The sequence below is a fragment of the Musa acuminata genome, chromosome BXJ1-4, assembly GCF_036884655.1.
Source record: "Musa acuminata AAA Group cultivar baxijiao chromosome BXJ1-4, Cavendish_Baxijiao_AAA, whole genome shotgun sequence".
Taxonomy (NCBI): Eukaryota; Viridiplantae; Streptophyta; class Magnoliopsida; order Zingiberales; family Musaceae; genus Musa; species Musa acuminata.
This window is the reverse complement of record NC_088330.1, coordinates 31759071-31774641: the sequence shown is the minus strand read 5'-3', so window position 1 is coordinate 31774641 and position 15571 is coordinate 31759071. Positions and strand designations below refer to the sequence as shown.

At 40.7% G+C, this 15571-nt stretch overlaps 3 protein-coding genes across 4 annotated transcripts; all 3 read right to left on the bottom strand.

Annotated features, from left to right (window-relative positions):
• Window positions 1–7: 7 nt before the first annotated feature.
• Window positions 8–2240, bottom strand: LOC135653040 (pentatricopeptide repeat-containing protein At2g44880-like). The gene has a single exon (XM_065174452.1). It carries the CDS (start codon window positions 2113–2115, stop codon window positions 193–195), a length of 1923 nt encoding a protein of 640 aa, XP_065030524.1. The 5' UTR covers window positions 2116–2240; the 3' UTR covers window positions 8–192.
• Window positions 2241–2264: 24 nt separating this feature from the next.
• Window positions 2265–9111, bottom strand: LOC135653045 (ranBP2-type zinc finger protein At1g67325-like). 2 transcript variants are annotated; one of them, XM_065174467.1, is made up of 8 exons: window positions 8958–9111; window positions 8728–8773; window positions 6217–6344; window positions 5393–5609; window positions 5044–5171; window positions 4895–4955; window positions 3506–3618; window positions 2265–2770 (listed from the first exon to the last, which is right to left on the bottom strand). In XM_065174467.1, the coding sequence occupies exons 1-8, from the start codon at window positions 8970–8972 to the stop codon at window positions 2630–2632; spliced, it is 849 nt and encodes a 282-aa protein (XP_065030539.1). In that variant the 5' UTR covers window positions 8973–9111; the 3' UTR covers window positions 2265–2629. The 2 variants fall into 2 exon arrangements, with proteins under 2 accessions (XP_065030539.1, XP_065030542.1); XM_065174470.1 differs by having other exon boundaries at window positions 6226–6344.
• Window positions 9112–13006: 3895 nt separating this feature from the next.
• LOC135653026 (ethylene-responsive transcription factor ERF105-like) lies at window positions 13007–14082 on the bottom strand. Its single transcript, XM_065174438.1, has one exon. It carries the CDS (start codon window positions 13992–13994, stop codon window positions 13212–13214), a length of 783 nt encoding a protein of 260 aa, XP_065030510.1. The 5' UTR covers window positions 13995–14082; the 3' UTR covers window positions 13007–13211.
• Window positions 14083–15571: the final 1489 nt, after the last annotated feature.

The window sequence follows — 15571 nt, the reverse complement described above, 5'->3', positions numbered from 1 at the left end:
CAGGATATCATCACAACCTCTCTGTTCTCCATCTGAATGTTCTTTTAATTTCCTATGTTGGAGCTGTAAATTGAGAGTCTCCGTCCTCCTTGCTGGGATGAAACAATCAAGTAATTGAGTGATGGTGCTTGGAATTACAGGCTGTGGACTCATATAGACTGCGATGAACTCCAATTGCCAGCATGTTGTGGCTCAGCTCACAGCGACAGATGTGCTTTGGACTTCGCTTGCGAGGATTAACCTGTCTTCCTCCTCCTCCCCTTGCCCTTTGATCTGTTGCAGCAATTCATCAAGCAGCTCGTATATGGACTGGCTCTGAGGGTGAACTCTGTCGCCTGATACGAACTCCCACGCCCTGTGGCCAACCTCAACCACACTACATCCTGCCTCCCTCTTGCCCCCATGGTCCCTCACGGCTTCCTGCATCCTCTCCACGTCCCTCCATTTCTTCTTCCTTGCGTACAGATTCCTCATCACGACGTAGTTCCTCCAGTTGCCAGGCTCAACCGCACTTGCCCTCCGCATGGCTCTCTCGGCCCTCTCCATATCCCCATGGCGCCCACAGGCAAAGAGCAAAGAGCTCAAGACTATCCCGTTAGGACCGCAGGGTATTTCTTCGAGCAGCGTCTCGGCTTCCCCGAGACGCCCACTTCGTCCCAGTAAGTCGACCATGCAGCCGTAGTGCTCGACCCTGCGCTCGACATGGAGTGCCTCCATCTCATTGAACCACCTCCGACCTTCCTCGACCAGCCCACCGTGGCTGCAAGCGGACAAAACCCCGATCATTGTCACCTCGTTCGGGCAGACCCCGGCTCGCCGCATCTCAGTGAACACAGCTAACGCCGCCTTCGCTCGACCATTCACGGCAAGCCCATTGATCATGGCGTTCCACGCGGCTGTATCCCTGATCGGCATGGAGTCGAAGACTCGTCTCGCCTCGCAGACATCCCCACATTTAGCATACATGTCGACTAGTCCGATAGAAACGGTGATCACCTGATCCAGCCCTTTTCTTCGAGCGTAGCTGTGGATCCACCTACCGAGATCAATCGCGCCCAGATCAGCTACTGCAGGGAGAACACTGACGAGGGTCACATTGTCGGGTTGAGGAAGGCAGCAAGTGGACTGCAGCTCCCGAAATAATTCCAGTGCCTGATGGGGCTGTCTGTTCTGGCAATGCCCACCAATCATCACGTTCCAGGAGTAGAGATTCTTCTCTGGCATTGCATCGAACAGTACGCTGGCTGCCTCCATGTCCCCGACCTTGCAATACCCTGAGATCAAGCTGGTCCAAGAAACGACGTTTCGATCACTCATCTCGTCGAACAGTCGCCTGGCGGAAGCCATGTGGCCTTTCTTCACGAAAACATCGATCATCGCATTGAAGGCTGCCGTGTCCTTCTCGGGCATCAACTGAAACAATTCCATGGCAGCACCTGCTTCGCCACCCCTTGCGTAACCGATGGCCATCGAGGTCCACGATGCCAGACTCTTCAGCGGCATATCATCAAACACCTTCCTCGCAGATGTCATGTCGCTGGTTTTTGCGTACATGTCGACCAATCCGGTGGACGAGAAGGCATGGCCGCAAAATCCCGTCTTGATAACGTGTGAGTGGAGTTGAGGCCCTTCTCTATGTTCCGATGGGTCGCCGGAGAGGGCGGCACAGGCCTTGAGGAGCAAGGGAAAGGTGTAGCCGTCGGGGGAGAAGGGAGGCTCGACAGGGGAAGGCGGGTGCCTCAACAGATCCCTGTAGAGGAAGATTGACTCGCGGAAGAGGCGGTTGCGCACGAGGGCCCGGATGAAGGAACCGCAGAGGAAGGCGTCCTGGGAGGGGCGGCAGTCGAACAGGCGGCGGGCGTGGCGTAGGAGGGCGGCAGCGACGAGGGGAGAGGCGGGAGCGGCGAGGTCAGAGAAGGCGGAGATGAGGCGGGTGAAGAGTGAGAGGTTGGCGTGGAGGGTGCCGCGTCGGAGGAGGAAGGCTTGGATTTTGAGGAGCGAAGAGGCGGCGGCGGAGGAAGTGGCCACAGGTTGAGACGGGATTCGCTGGAGGAGGTAGAAGCAGTGTCTCTCTTCGGGAGTCCAAAGCTCTCCGATGCGTCCACCCGATCCCATAGAGGGGGTGTCGAGTAACCGTACCACCCGAGGGTGCAGCTTTTGTTTCTAACTTGGACAGAGTTGCAGAATGAAGTCGGAGCAGGTCACCGTCGTCAATTGGACCCTCGAACATGCAGAAACCATCGTCATATGTACGCACATAAAACTACTGAACTTGTCCTATTTAGTATCACAACAAGTCAGTTCAACGCCGCAGCGACATCTTACAATTCTGAGAGGTTTTATTCAACAGTACCAAAACTTAAAAGAACCTAATGGTACCACAGCGAATACAAGGGATCCAACTATGCTCAGAAAATGCATACAACCAAATAAATTTGCATTGTCTCCATCATCACGATATATGTGTGCATCAGCAATACCTCAGAAACCGACCGTTGATGAGAGACAAAATTGAATTTTAGCAACTAGCAAAAGCTGGTAAACTGCAATGGAGAATCCGACGAACCTAGCGTCAAGAATCCAATTGAGGCTATATGAAGTGCGCCAATTGGTCCCTGAGCTATTTGCTTTAAGTAGAAGAAGGCTTCTCGTTTTCACAGCCTTTCCGGTTGCACACGTTCCGGAATGGATAATTGAGATTGTTACATTTGTCACAAGTCCAGCTACCTTCTGGGGCATCTGATACATCCTTGCTGTGTCGGTTTGGGGCCTAACCATGAACAGCGAAGAAGTTAGCACACGAAGGATCACAGAACAAAAGGACGCCAATAAGAATCGGTCCTTCAAAATGCACGACAAACAGCATGGTGACATGCTTAGCTGATGTACTCCACAAGCTCAGTTAGCTTCCCCAGCAGTAAAAGAATATGCAAAATGCAACTAGCAACTAGCAACTTTACCACTTTTCTCAGCCGTAGAAGTCATAATAGCTTTACACCAAGATAGCCAACCATGCTAGATTCTTATCTCATTTATCACCACGGAAATCTTATTGATCAAGTATTTCTTTACTCAGCTGACGAGCAAAACTTGAAACTCTTAGTCGGACATGAATGTTTAGTTCAGAAGTCATAGGATCGGGCAGGTATGGTTGTGTTAAATTCAGAACTTTGTGCTATGTAGGTTCACCAACTACAAAATGTAATTCTCATATTACAGAAGGTATGGCTGATGAACCAATATATCCCAAGCAAAGGCGAGCATGCGAGGCATGACACTATAACTCATTGCATTGTCTTAAAAACACTCAGCCAATAGTTGCAAAAACTAAATCAATGACCACCATACAGCCAATAGTTGCAAAAACTAAATCAATGACCACCATATATGAATATCCGTACTTTTAGGGACACAATGTTTTAGAAAATAGTTCAACATAGAAATAAGGAAACAGGTGAAAATAGGATAAATGAAAAAGAAACAAAAGAAGAAGACAGAGACTTACAGTGGTAGGCTTAGGAGTTCCACATTTCTTCATGTTACAAGTTGTTCTGAAGGCAAAGTTAACATTCTCACATTGAGGACATATCCAATCACCCTCCAATAACCCATCAGGACCTACACAAAATCCAAATAAATGCTATGACTGATCAAGAAAGAACATTAGTTTCAATCAGAATATATTAGATTTAACCAAAAGATATATGACACAAAGTAAGACCCCTTAAAAACTACTAGTTTGAAAGAATCCCTCTATAAAATAAGCAAGATCATTAGAAATACTAGCAAATGACAGTTGCCATAAACTAACCAATAGAAAAAACTAAAAAATAACCACAAAAAGCCATTTGTCATAAATTTCCCTAATCATCATTACAATGTAATATACAGAAGATAGCCAAGAAGAACAGCAATGGTTTAAAAGATAATTAGAGAGAGGTTACTTTTTCTTCTCATTGAATGGAACACTTTCATGTAAAAGGTGGGCTTCCTACACTCAGTAATCTTCACTTAATTCAATTCTGATTCTCCACGGATGCATTCTTTTTCTCACCTATGCTGTTCAACTATAGTACCATACTAGTGAATAGGATATACCATTTCCCAAGATATCCTGTCATCCCAGTGCTAAGTACGCCTAGCAGTTTCCACTATGATGAACCGAGTAAGGTTCTCACTAGATTTGAGAATAGACTAATTTCGTAATTCAACGATGTGCTGCAACACTAGGCTTATTTCTTCCAATATGCTTAACTGAACACTAGAATGAACCAACATTGAATAAGAAGCAGTATTAAATAGATTTATGAAAGTTTCTTCTATGTATCTAATCAAGTGGATTATGATTTTGTTTTATATATACTGATCCTAGACATGGACAACTATACTTGACATGTGGCATCTTATCATTTTACATCGCAGTTCATTCAGCAAGCAACAAAAGCGACAAAAATACATGATAATCGCATTCCATTATGATCTTTCTATGAAATGACCAATTTAGATGCTATCATCGATCAATGAAATTTATGACTTCAGAATGCCCAATAATCCAAGTATTTGAAGAAGATATTAGTTTTACCATTTTTTGATGAATTCTAAAATTGCTTAAACAAAAGGTACTACATCTTCGCATCCAGCTTATATGAATGGGCAAATTTTAATATACTAGATGGATGTGCTTTCTATGATACCATTACAAGAAACCATATATTTTGAAATTGCAGTGGTCAAACATGTTGTTCAAAGCTTAGCTGCAATCACTACAGGGCATAATGTTCATTTATAGTTTATGCATTGGACTAATGATAATTTGAGACTTAAAAGAGAAGTCAGCATGAATCTTTAAAAAAAACAAATTCTAAAAAGATCACACTGAAAATAATGAATTTACCTCCACGACGTTTACGTGAAGTACTATTATCAAACAGCTCTCTAGATGCTGGACCTGATGTCTTTACAATCCAAGTTTGAGTATCATTAGTCAAACAACAGAAATATTCAGAAGCCTAAAATAATATCCTTTGAGAAATTAAAGTGTACCGGCATTGGAGATCCTTCGTACCCATAGCCATATCTGTCCATGATAGGACCAGGGCCACCATATCCATCCATGACAGTACCAGGGCCACCATATCCATCCATGACAGGACCAGGGCCATAACCATAAACTGCAGCATCCATAAATGGAAAAGAAAATCACTTGTGTGCATGCAACATATGTCAAACACGGAAAAAATTTCACGTCAACATGATGACGACGACAACAATAACAAAACACGATAGCATGAAAAATTTCCTGAATGTATACAAAGCAAAAGAGCATGCACTCATAATAGGAAACAGAGGATCATCCATACATATGCACACTCAAGGGAGAAAGAGAGAGAACCTCCTAGAGGTCCTGATGGACCATATGGAGAGAGAAGACTGTATGGGCCAGGAGCACCACTGGGTGGTCCATAACCATACTGCATCCGATGAAGTGTAAAGGAGGAAGGATAGCCACTCAACATTCCAAGTCGCATGGGTGGTGGGACCCCGACATCACCATAATAACTAGGCCCTGGATGATCAAAAGTACCATGGACAGGCGTTGTTCTAGTTATCTGCAAAGCAATAAAATAAGTCACAAAAACTACTCAAATCTCAAATAAAAACAAAACAAGAATGTGTCATACAGGAAGATCAAGTTAAATCTTGATGTGTGATGTGTTTAAACACATCCATCTAATTTGAAGTATATTCCACAAAAGAATCTTCTCGTCAAGACAGATAGGAACTGAAGAAAATAATGTGGTAAGAATTTTATGTCAAAGTTGCACAAATGCAGCAGAGTGCATTGACTGTTACTTTGTTTCCCAATATAAAATGCTTCACAATTCATGACACAGTACAGTAATTGCAAGCAAATAACTCTCTAGTCCAGAACCTGCTCTTACTTGAATATGATACAATGCAAATTGTATAAGATTTCGCCATCAAATGATTATATGGGCTCTTTAATCAGATGCCACATTCAATCTACTAAGAATGTTGCATCAGGAATATTCTTATTTCTTTCATCAAGTCACAGCAATCATGGTAAGGGAACCATGATCATGGTATATAGAAATCATAATCATGTATATCTGTAACAGTCCCATCAATAGAACATATCAAACTGAATAGGCAGCTAAAACAAGCATTGTACTGATCCTTATGACAGAACTAAACTAAGCTCACTGGACTGGGACTGGCAGATGGCCGGGCAGCACCACAACTTCCACGATTGCATGCTGTCCTAAAACTGAAGTTCACATTTCCACATTGAGGGCAAGTCCAATCTCCATCACGCCTAAAACCTTTAAAAAATTCCAAAAGAATATTCAGACTTAGTATTAATACATAAATTATTGCATAACGAGCTGAAATATGATGCCTTCTTCAACTGCAAGCTGAAGACAGATCCTAAACTACCTACATATGTAGAAGTCCCAGAAGCATCCCAGAAAAAGAATAAGAAAGAAGACTATAGAATATAGATAAAGTATCTGCATTCAGTAAAACATAGAGTAGCAAGAGAAAGACAATTGAGATTCTGCAAGTATAACATGGAAAAATACAAGACAATCAACTGTGACAGAGACCATAGAAAACAGAAATTTCAAAAGGAAATAGAAGCACTACAACTATAGCACTTGATTTATCAAAATAATAGCCACAGAGGTATGAGAGGAGAAAGGTAATTGTTTTGTTTGTTCTTCCATACATGATATAACAAACACCCACACGATTATCAGGACATAAAGAAAACAAGTTAAACAGGACATACGATCAAAAACACAAAATAAATGAAGAGCAAAAAGGAAACCTCTTTGAATGACACATTGTCGATTGGGGAGACATTGTTCAACAGTTTGAACCTAGGATATACAAGTCACAATATAATATTTTCTAGCTAAACCATAAATTACAAACATCCAGCCGTTGAAGTATGTTTCTCTTCAAAAGTACTGTTAAAAGCATCGTTGATATACAGGATATATTGTCTATTGTGGATAACAAAAAATTTTAGTCCTACCAGTGTAGTCAAAAGCACTAAGCGCCACAAGGCACCACGGTCCCAAAATGCTTGAGGCTAGGCACTCGCCCGAGTGAAGCGAGACGCTCCCGAATATTATAATTTAAAAATTATATATCCTGATTAATAAAAATAAACAGCTGCTTTTAATTAATAGAAACAGGGCTGCTCAAGCTCCATTAGAGTTCCCAAGTCAACTAAACCTAGAAGGCAGCCGCTGTTCTCACAAACTTAGACAAACAGTAAAGCAGGCAGCTGTTCTCACAAACTTGGACAAAAATAATCAACTTTGATTTATCTAAAAATTGAAACATAACCATAAAAATTGACAAACAACAAAGAAGGCAGCGGTGAACGGGGAAGGGGAAAGAGCGAATGGGGAATGGGGGGACTACAACGAGGCCTAGGGAGGCAAGGGGGAGAGACGGGGAACCCAGGTGAGCCTTGGACCACAGTTGAGTGAAGTCGCCCGCCCAGCCCAATAGGCGAGCGCTCGGGCCTCATTTCACCTCACCTCACCTGGCCGCCTGGTGACTTCACAGAGTCCTTACATGACTCACTCGAAAGCTATATTGTCCATATAGAAAATATAAATTGAGTGTTAGCTATTTATCTTTTTTCAGATGTTACAAAACTTGCAACAGCTAAACCAAACACTCTTAGCCATGTTGCAAACTATTAAGAGACACTGACTTCGACAATAACTCCAAGAGTATGAGAAGCCTTTTTCTTGTACCACAGTCTACAACCGAGGACAGGAATCTCAGGACAAATTCTGTGCCACCGCACCTCAAAGTTTGCAGTAACATGGTTTACCTACAAGCAGTTTCATACAACCTCAAATTCAATGGATGATCGAAAAATGGTTTCACACCATGCCATCATGAGATATTCCATTATTGACTGTAGAAATTTGCCATAGAAATAATTAACTTTCTCCATTTCCAACCAAGAGAAGCATAAACTTACAATATTCACATGAGCCAACCAGATGATTTGACAAACCTAATACTTTATAGCATTTAGTTACCATCCTTTCTTATCCCTAGCCAAAAGAAGGACTAGCTCTGTTGCTATTGGTTAATGGCTGCGTGCCAACTGCCAACTGCCAACTAGGTTAGGATTTCAAGGCCTAGTCTTAGAGTTTTACTATAATTAAGTCCAGTTTCTATAAGGTTAAAATTTAGATGTTCCATGTGCTCACATTGTACAATTTATTTTTGGTCCAAAAGAACCTGCTCTTATTTCATTAAATGGTTTTCATCCATGTTTTATAAGGTTAAAAAGCATATTCTTAGTTGTCTAGCTTTTTGATAATTCTTCGTTATAAATTCGCTGCTCTTAGTCACTTATTCTAATTTAGCTCACCTTTAATCACTTATTTCTAAGGACACAGTGAATCATGCTGAAAACATTATCCCCTTTTCAACCTTGCTTGGACATCAAGCAAGCATAATTCTAGCGGCGATACCTCCACCCTTCTTTTGAAAAGCCAACAAACAAATATGCATAATGATGTGCAATATTTGACAGTACCATTTTCAAAAACGTAAACCAATAGAAAAAAACATGGTAGCAAGAACTCCACCAAGCCAACAGCCATACCAACATCAGACACAAACCAAGAGTAACAACAACAACAAATGCCTTGATTAAAACCCTACCCTCGCTGCGGGGCCTTTTGGATCGTACTGAGCCTCGATCATCCATCTGAACAAGAAACAACGAGGAGAACCAATCACCACCACGACAAACAGATTTCTTAGCCAGAACAAGAATCGAGAGATCAAAGAACGGAATCGAAACCCTAATGCCCGACTGTCCGATCAGAACCCAATGGATATGGTATGAACTCCAGAGCGAGAGGGAAAGGGAGAGGGAAAACGGAGATCACCTTGGTGGAAGACATGAGACGAAGGGGGAGGAGCGGAAGGCACGCTGTAAGGGAAAGCGCCGGCTTCGAGCAGGGCGGCGACTCGCGGGTGCCGAAAGGGCGAGTCCAGTGCAGGGCGGTCGAGTTATCTTATGATCTCTTGATCGAGTTTGATCGAGGCTTGCACACTTAGCCAACCAACCAAAAGTATCTACTTGGCTCGGCCGGGGGTTTAACCTGCCACGCGTCGTTACCTAATTAAATTAAAAATAAATTATATGTATATACATACATATATGTATATATATATAGATATATGTATATATATAGATATATGCATATGTATATATATTTATATATACATATATATATATACATACATATATATATATATACATACATATATATATATATACATACATATATATATACATACATATATATATATATACATACATATATATATATATATATACATACATATATATATATATATACATATATATATATATACATATATATATATATATCTATTTATCTATCTATCTATCTATCTATCTATCTATCTATATACATATATATATGTATACATACATATATATATATATATATATATATATATATATATATATATATATATATATATATATATATATATATATATATGTATAAACTTATATATAATTATTTTATGATCTCTTGATCAAGTTTGATCGAGGCTTGCACACTTAGCCAACCAACCAAAAGTATCTACTTGGCTCGGCCGGGGGTTTAACCTGCCACGCGTCGTTACCTAATTAAATTAAAAATAAATTATATGTATATACATACATATATGTATATATATATAGATATATGTATATATATAGATATATACATATGTATATATATTTATATATACATATATATATATATACATACATATATATATATATACATACATATATATATATATACATACATATATATATATATACATATATATATATACATATATATATATACATATATATATATATATATCTATTTATCTATCTATCTATCTATCTATCTATCTATCTATCTATCTATATACATATATATATGTATACATACATATATATATATATATATATATATATATATATATATATATATATATATATATATATGTATATATATATATGTATATATATATACATATATATATATATATATATATATATATGTATAAACTTATATATAATTATTTTATGATCTCTTGATCAAGTTTGATCGAGGCTTGCACACTTAGCCAACCAACCAAAAGTATCTACTTGGCTCGGGCGGGGGTTTAACCCGCCACGCGTCGTTATCTAATTAAATTAAAAATAAATTATATGTATATATATATATGTATATATATTTATATATACATATGTATATATATATATATGTATATATATATATACATATATATATATATATCTATTTATCTATATATATATATATATATATAATTTCAAAGATATATCGACGAAAATGCTTTAGGTGCTCCTATGACTTCATCTAAAGAAATAAGTGGAGAATATATAAGAAATTTGGATTTATGGATTTGAATTAATGTAGAAGAGAAATTCATCCATAATATTAAATTATATGTCAATTATCTTAAATTTATATTTGATTATTGATTTTTTTTTTTAAGCATCTAAGTAATAAAGTAACTAACTTGCTAACTATCGTCAAATCATCTAAATTTAACAACTTTAGAGATGAGACTGACCTTCCTAACTTCGTTTGCTAAGAGATTTTGAACCATTAGAGACATCGGTGACGGCGGTGGCGTGATGGTTGACTTCAGATTTAACCGCCCACCAGAGATCATTGGCGGATGAAAGACTCGAAGACATTGACTCTGACGACGTGATACTCGCAAGCACAAGCATTAATGTCCAATAGTCAAAACAAAACCAAAGATTGCAAGCATCTCAGCACTCATTTCTTTCATCATTTTCCTCAGACCATCGCCACAGCCTTTTCATCTTCTCGCTCACTATTTCTGATCTCATTCCCTCAGTTTGCAACAATTTCATCGTCTCCCGTCTTCTTCTTCTTCGCCGAACGAGGCCTGGTCTGCTGACCATCATGGTCAACGTTGAATTTGTTGTGCTCGAAAGTTCCAACGATTAGACACAAGCATGTTTCACCACCCGCCAAATGGTCAACCCTCGACACCGCAACGTGACAATGCATATCGGACACATCCATTATGTTCTATGGCTTCCAAGTCAATCGTCTAAGTTACGGAACCACGCTGATAGCTGCTGCAATGGCATCTGCAGGGAGTGAAGCTTCTGCTCTCTATTTCTCCCTCTTTTCTTCACGGTGGAAAAGAGGAAGCCACAGGTTACTTAATGATGATTCAGATGTTCTCGAAGTACGACGATGACCCATTCCCAGTCCTGCAGAAGCTGAGCTCGAAAGTGATGAGACGTTGTTACCTGATGACTGCTGTTTTGTCTTCTGTGAAATGGCTTTGTTTGAGACTTTTTCTTTCTCCTCTCAAGAAAAAAAGACTTCCCTCTGTGTTTAGCTGCATATCAGTAGAAATGTCTAACAGATTGCCCAGTCTTGAATTCTTAGTCTGATCAGCTAGAATTTTCAAACCATAACCAGCTTACAATTAATAGAAAGAAATAAACATAATATCGAACCTTAGCGTCACGGTAAGATTCCTTCTTTGCGACTCGATAATCAATGTTGAGTCGAAGAATATTATTTTTTTTCTTTTATTTCATAGACCCTATCAAAAGCGTGTATTGACAGAACCTTAAACATTAGTCCGATGACGACAATGTAAACTTTACGTATACACGAAGATATAACATCATTTGATCAAGAAATTCCATAATTAAGGTGATATGTTGAATACCAAGTTACAAACCAAACAAATCCAACCTTGATCTTGTGTAATTCCAGTTATAATCTGAATTCTCTTGGTAGCAAAATAAGGGATAGAATGTATTATGCCTCATGTTAGTGTTAGGGGTGAACAGTGTTAGGGTCCATATTCTATGATTTTGATTTTGCTGCGTGTTCATCTTTTTAGAATTCAAGATGATGATGATGATGATGATATAAAAGAATCATGCAGTTGCGTATTTGTTTGTGTATTGAATTCTTCCTTAGAGTGTGAGACTGAGACAAAAGCTTGCCGTCATGGTGGAGCATTATAGTCAAAACCTCCTTTTCTGATGTCTTCTTCTTCATTAAAATATATACACCTCCACACCTGCTGCCACCAGCTTGCCTCGTGATTCATTTATGGGGGGAGGTTGGGAGAAGAAGAAAGGGGAAAGAGAGCTTCCCGTCTATAGCTCCGCAAACCCGGAGATGATTAGACTGTGCTGAGTGTCGCTCTCCATTGCAGCGATGACAGATTCTAATGGAAGGATTCTAAAGGTTACTGTGTTCTAAGGTAACGTTTGAGATGGAAGAGAAAATGGATAATATGGTTCGATCATTTTCGTCTATATTCATGAAAAAAAATTAAATTTATATCAATTATAAATCCTTAAGTTATCCTTATTCAATTTTTAGAAAGTATATTCTTTAAATACTTTGAAAAACTCAAAAATAAAATATTTATATATTTTTGTATGAGAAAATTTTGCTAAGGAAAATTCTTCCTTCTAATCTATATAAATAGAGAGAACATCTCAATAAAAAATATAATTTCTTCTACAATTTCTATCTTCTATCTTCTATGTTTAATTTCTTATATTTTTATCTCTTTCTCACTCCTATCAAAATCTAAAGATAAAATATTTATTTCATGAGATATAATATGATTCTTTCTACAAAAATGTATCATTTTTACTGCTTCATTCTACATATGGTTATTGAAGCATCTGATAGATCCACAAATATCATCACCAATCCATATAAGCTTGTAAGCTTTTTGGTAGCCTCAGTTTTTCCCTTTAATAAGACATACAAAGTTCCCTAAGATGAATACATAATCTCAATAATGTATGTAAAAGGTAAGACATCCAAAGCTGATGAGTGCAACTTAGAGAGATGTGACTGTAGCCTGCCGTTCCAAGTAGTAAAGGGAACAATGAACTCAATGATGTTAACAATTCGGAGATCCTTCAATCTACAGTAGTAGATGATGATGTACACAAGTTAATGAAACCATATAACATGTCATGTTATGATCCCATGAGATGTTCATATTTACATCCAATTCTTATATTATATATATATATGGTCTCTTTTTTTTGTCTTCTTCCCCGTTGCCCATTTCGAGCCTCAGCTTACTAGGAGCTGCGCGCACCCCAGCGAAGGAAGCGGAGACAGCGGCGGCATGTCGAACAAGCCCTTCGTGTCCGACTCCTCGAAGCCCCACAAGCTGTCCCAGCTCGAGGGTGACAAGGGGCACCCTGACGGCAGATGGTCCGGGTCGATGACCTCGGATTCGGGAGACCTCACCTCCTTCTTGATCTTCCTCGCCTCCGCCACCTCCTCCGCGTCCCTCTTTCTCTTCCCCGAGGCCGCCGGCAGAGGGGGCGAGGCCCTGTCGCCGGAGCACCCGATCTCGTTGGGGAAGTTGAGGATGGCCTTGCGGCCGCGCATCTGGAAGGCGGCGCGGTCGTAGGCGCGAGCGGCATCCACGGCCGTGTCGAAGGTCCCGAGCCAGACCCTCGACCCCCGGCGGTTGGGGTCGCGGATCTCCGCCGCGAACTTCCCCCACGGCCGCTCCCGGACGCCCCGGTACCGCCTGGCGTCGCCCTGACCCGCCGCGGGCCGTTTCTCCTTCGCCGAGGCCTCCGTCCAGCCGAACTGGGGAGCGGGTGGGAGAGCAACGGTGAAGGAGGGCCGGCGGTCGGCGGAGGCGGGGGAAAGAAGAGGCGAGTCGGCGCCGAAGCTGATCATGGGCACGTCCGGTTCGGGGAAGCAGTAGCCGGAGCCGGTGGCGACGGGCGGCGGCAGAGAGAAGGCGGAGGAGGGGGGAGTCGGGGGGAGGTCGGCGAAGAGGTGCTCGCGGATGAAGTCGAGGGTGGGATCGCCAAAGCCGCCGATCCCCGACGCCATGAGTCAAGAACGAATCTACCGAAGAGAAGAACACGATAGAGGCTCAAGAAGGAAAGCGCGACGGATGGATGAGTGTGGGGAATCGAGTTTGGTCTCCTTATTTATAGGGCGCAAAGAAAAGGCGACGCTGCTTCCACGAAGGACAGTATCCTCCAGCTCGGTGCATGATCGTTTCTTTTTCCCTTGCCGCTGTCGTATTGAAGCCAGGAAAGCGACAGCCAAAACGACTAGTTACGGTAAGGGCGGAACCCGTCCGCATCCCCGACTCGGCTCACCACCCGGCGGCGCACGTGTGCCACATCCCTTCCGCAGAAGTGCGAGGCCGTGGCGCGGTGCAACGCATCCCACATCGACGACGGATGAGGTCGGCTCCGGTGCGGTGCGGTCGGCTAACACGGCATCCACAGCGATGCTAGCTGTGCTTTGTGTCCGAGCTCGGCCCTCATAATTGTGTGTCGGTCACATACGCTATTCGTAAAGCGCATGCAGTCCTCAACTGCCTTACATGATTTCGAAAGGTCTTCGATGCAAACCCGAAAGTCAAACTCGTTACGGCATGTCATTCTTCACGGGAATGACATATTCGCGATGAGATAAATCGGAGTTAGATGAACTCAAATGTTCCGTTATGGTCAACGAATTCGGTGCCATGGAATGGTCCAAAGAGAATACCCGAGAGCATTGAATTGCAAAGGAGTTGAGAATCCGGTCAAAGCTTCCGTCTCCTTAACTTCGCACTGTTGGCAGTCGCAGAGTTGACAATGATGATGGGTTGACTCGTTCATGGTCGCTCATCACTGCTGTTGGCTGCATCACCACCGTTGGATTATCCGCGACTCAGGTGATCTCATGATATATTCCTATTCGATCTCTTCCTTTTATGTCGACTAATCTGGTCAATGCACGAAAAACCTGACATCGGTAGAACATGCAGTTGTAAGACAGATAGATTTATTACTCGTTTAAACTTTCATTCCGTGACATGTACGGTTGATGATGAATACGTATATAGTTAAATATTTATATTCTTATATATATATATATATATATTTTTTCTAGAAGAGAATCACAAAGATGATGTTAAAAATAATTCTTTTTCCTATTCTTTATGAAGCGAAAAGTTTGTTTGGACACTTTCAATATGCCAAGGAATTGATAGATAAGTCAATAAAAATAAGTCATTTTAAGCTATTCCTCCCCATCAATCATTTTAGAGGCATCAAAGTTGTCCATCTCATGGATATATTTGTGTTTATCTAATCGGTTTAATTACAAAGACTCATATCTATACATTGAATTATTCAAGTGTAATTGAAAGTGACTTAATCTATTTATAATCGATTGCGGTCCCTTAAACAAATCTGGTTGTGAAATGACAATGATGAGCTCATCGGTCAGAATGCCAAATACAGTGCTAAATTATACATACAATACGTTGTGGAGAATAGTCAAATGGTAAGGCTATTAGCGAATACAAAAGCACATTAAAAGGGTGATGTGGAAATTACATCAAGCAACACAGCACACTTCATTCGGTCCCTATACTTTAAAAATTAATAATAGAATACATACACTTA

Coding starts and splice junctions, on each gene's coding strand:
- LOC135653026 (XM_065174438.1), bottom strand. CDS start 13,994: ATGGCGTCGGGGATCGGCGGCTTTGGCGATCCCACCCTCGACTTCATC.
- LOC135653045 (XM_065174467.1), bottom strand. Junction 6,345..8,727: donor CAAAAGGCCCCGCAGCGAGG/GTAGGGTTTTAA, acceptor AATTTTTTAAAG/GTTTTAGGCGTGATGGAGAT. Junction 5,172..5,392: donor TCCATCAGGACCTCTAGGAG/GTTCTCTCTCTT, acceptor TGGATGCTGCAG/TTTATGGTTATGGCCCTGGT.
- LOC135653040 (XM_065174452.1), bottom strand. CDS start 2,115: ATGGGATCGGGTGGACGCATCGGAGAGCTTTGGACTCCCGAAGAGAGA.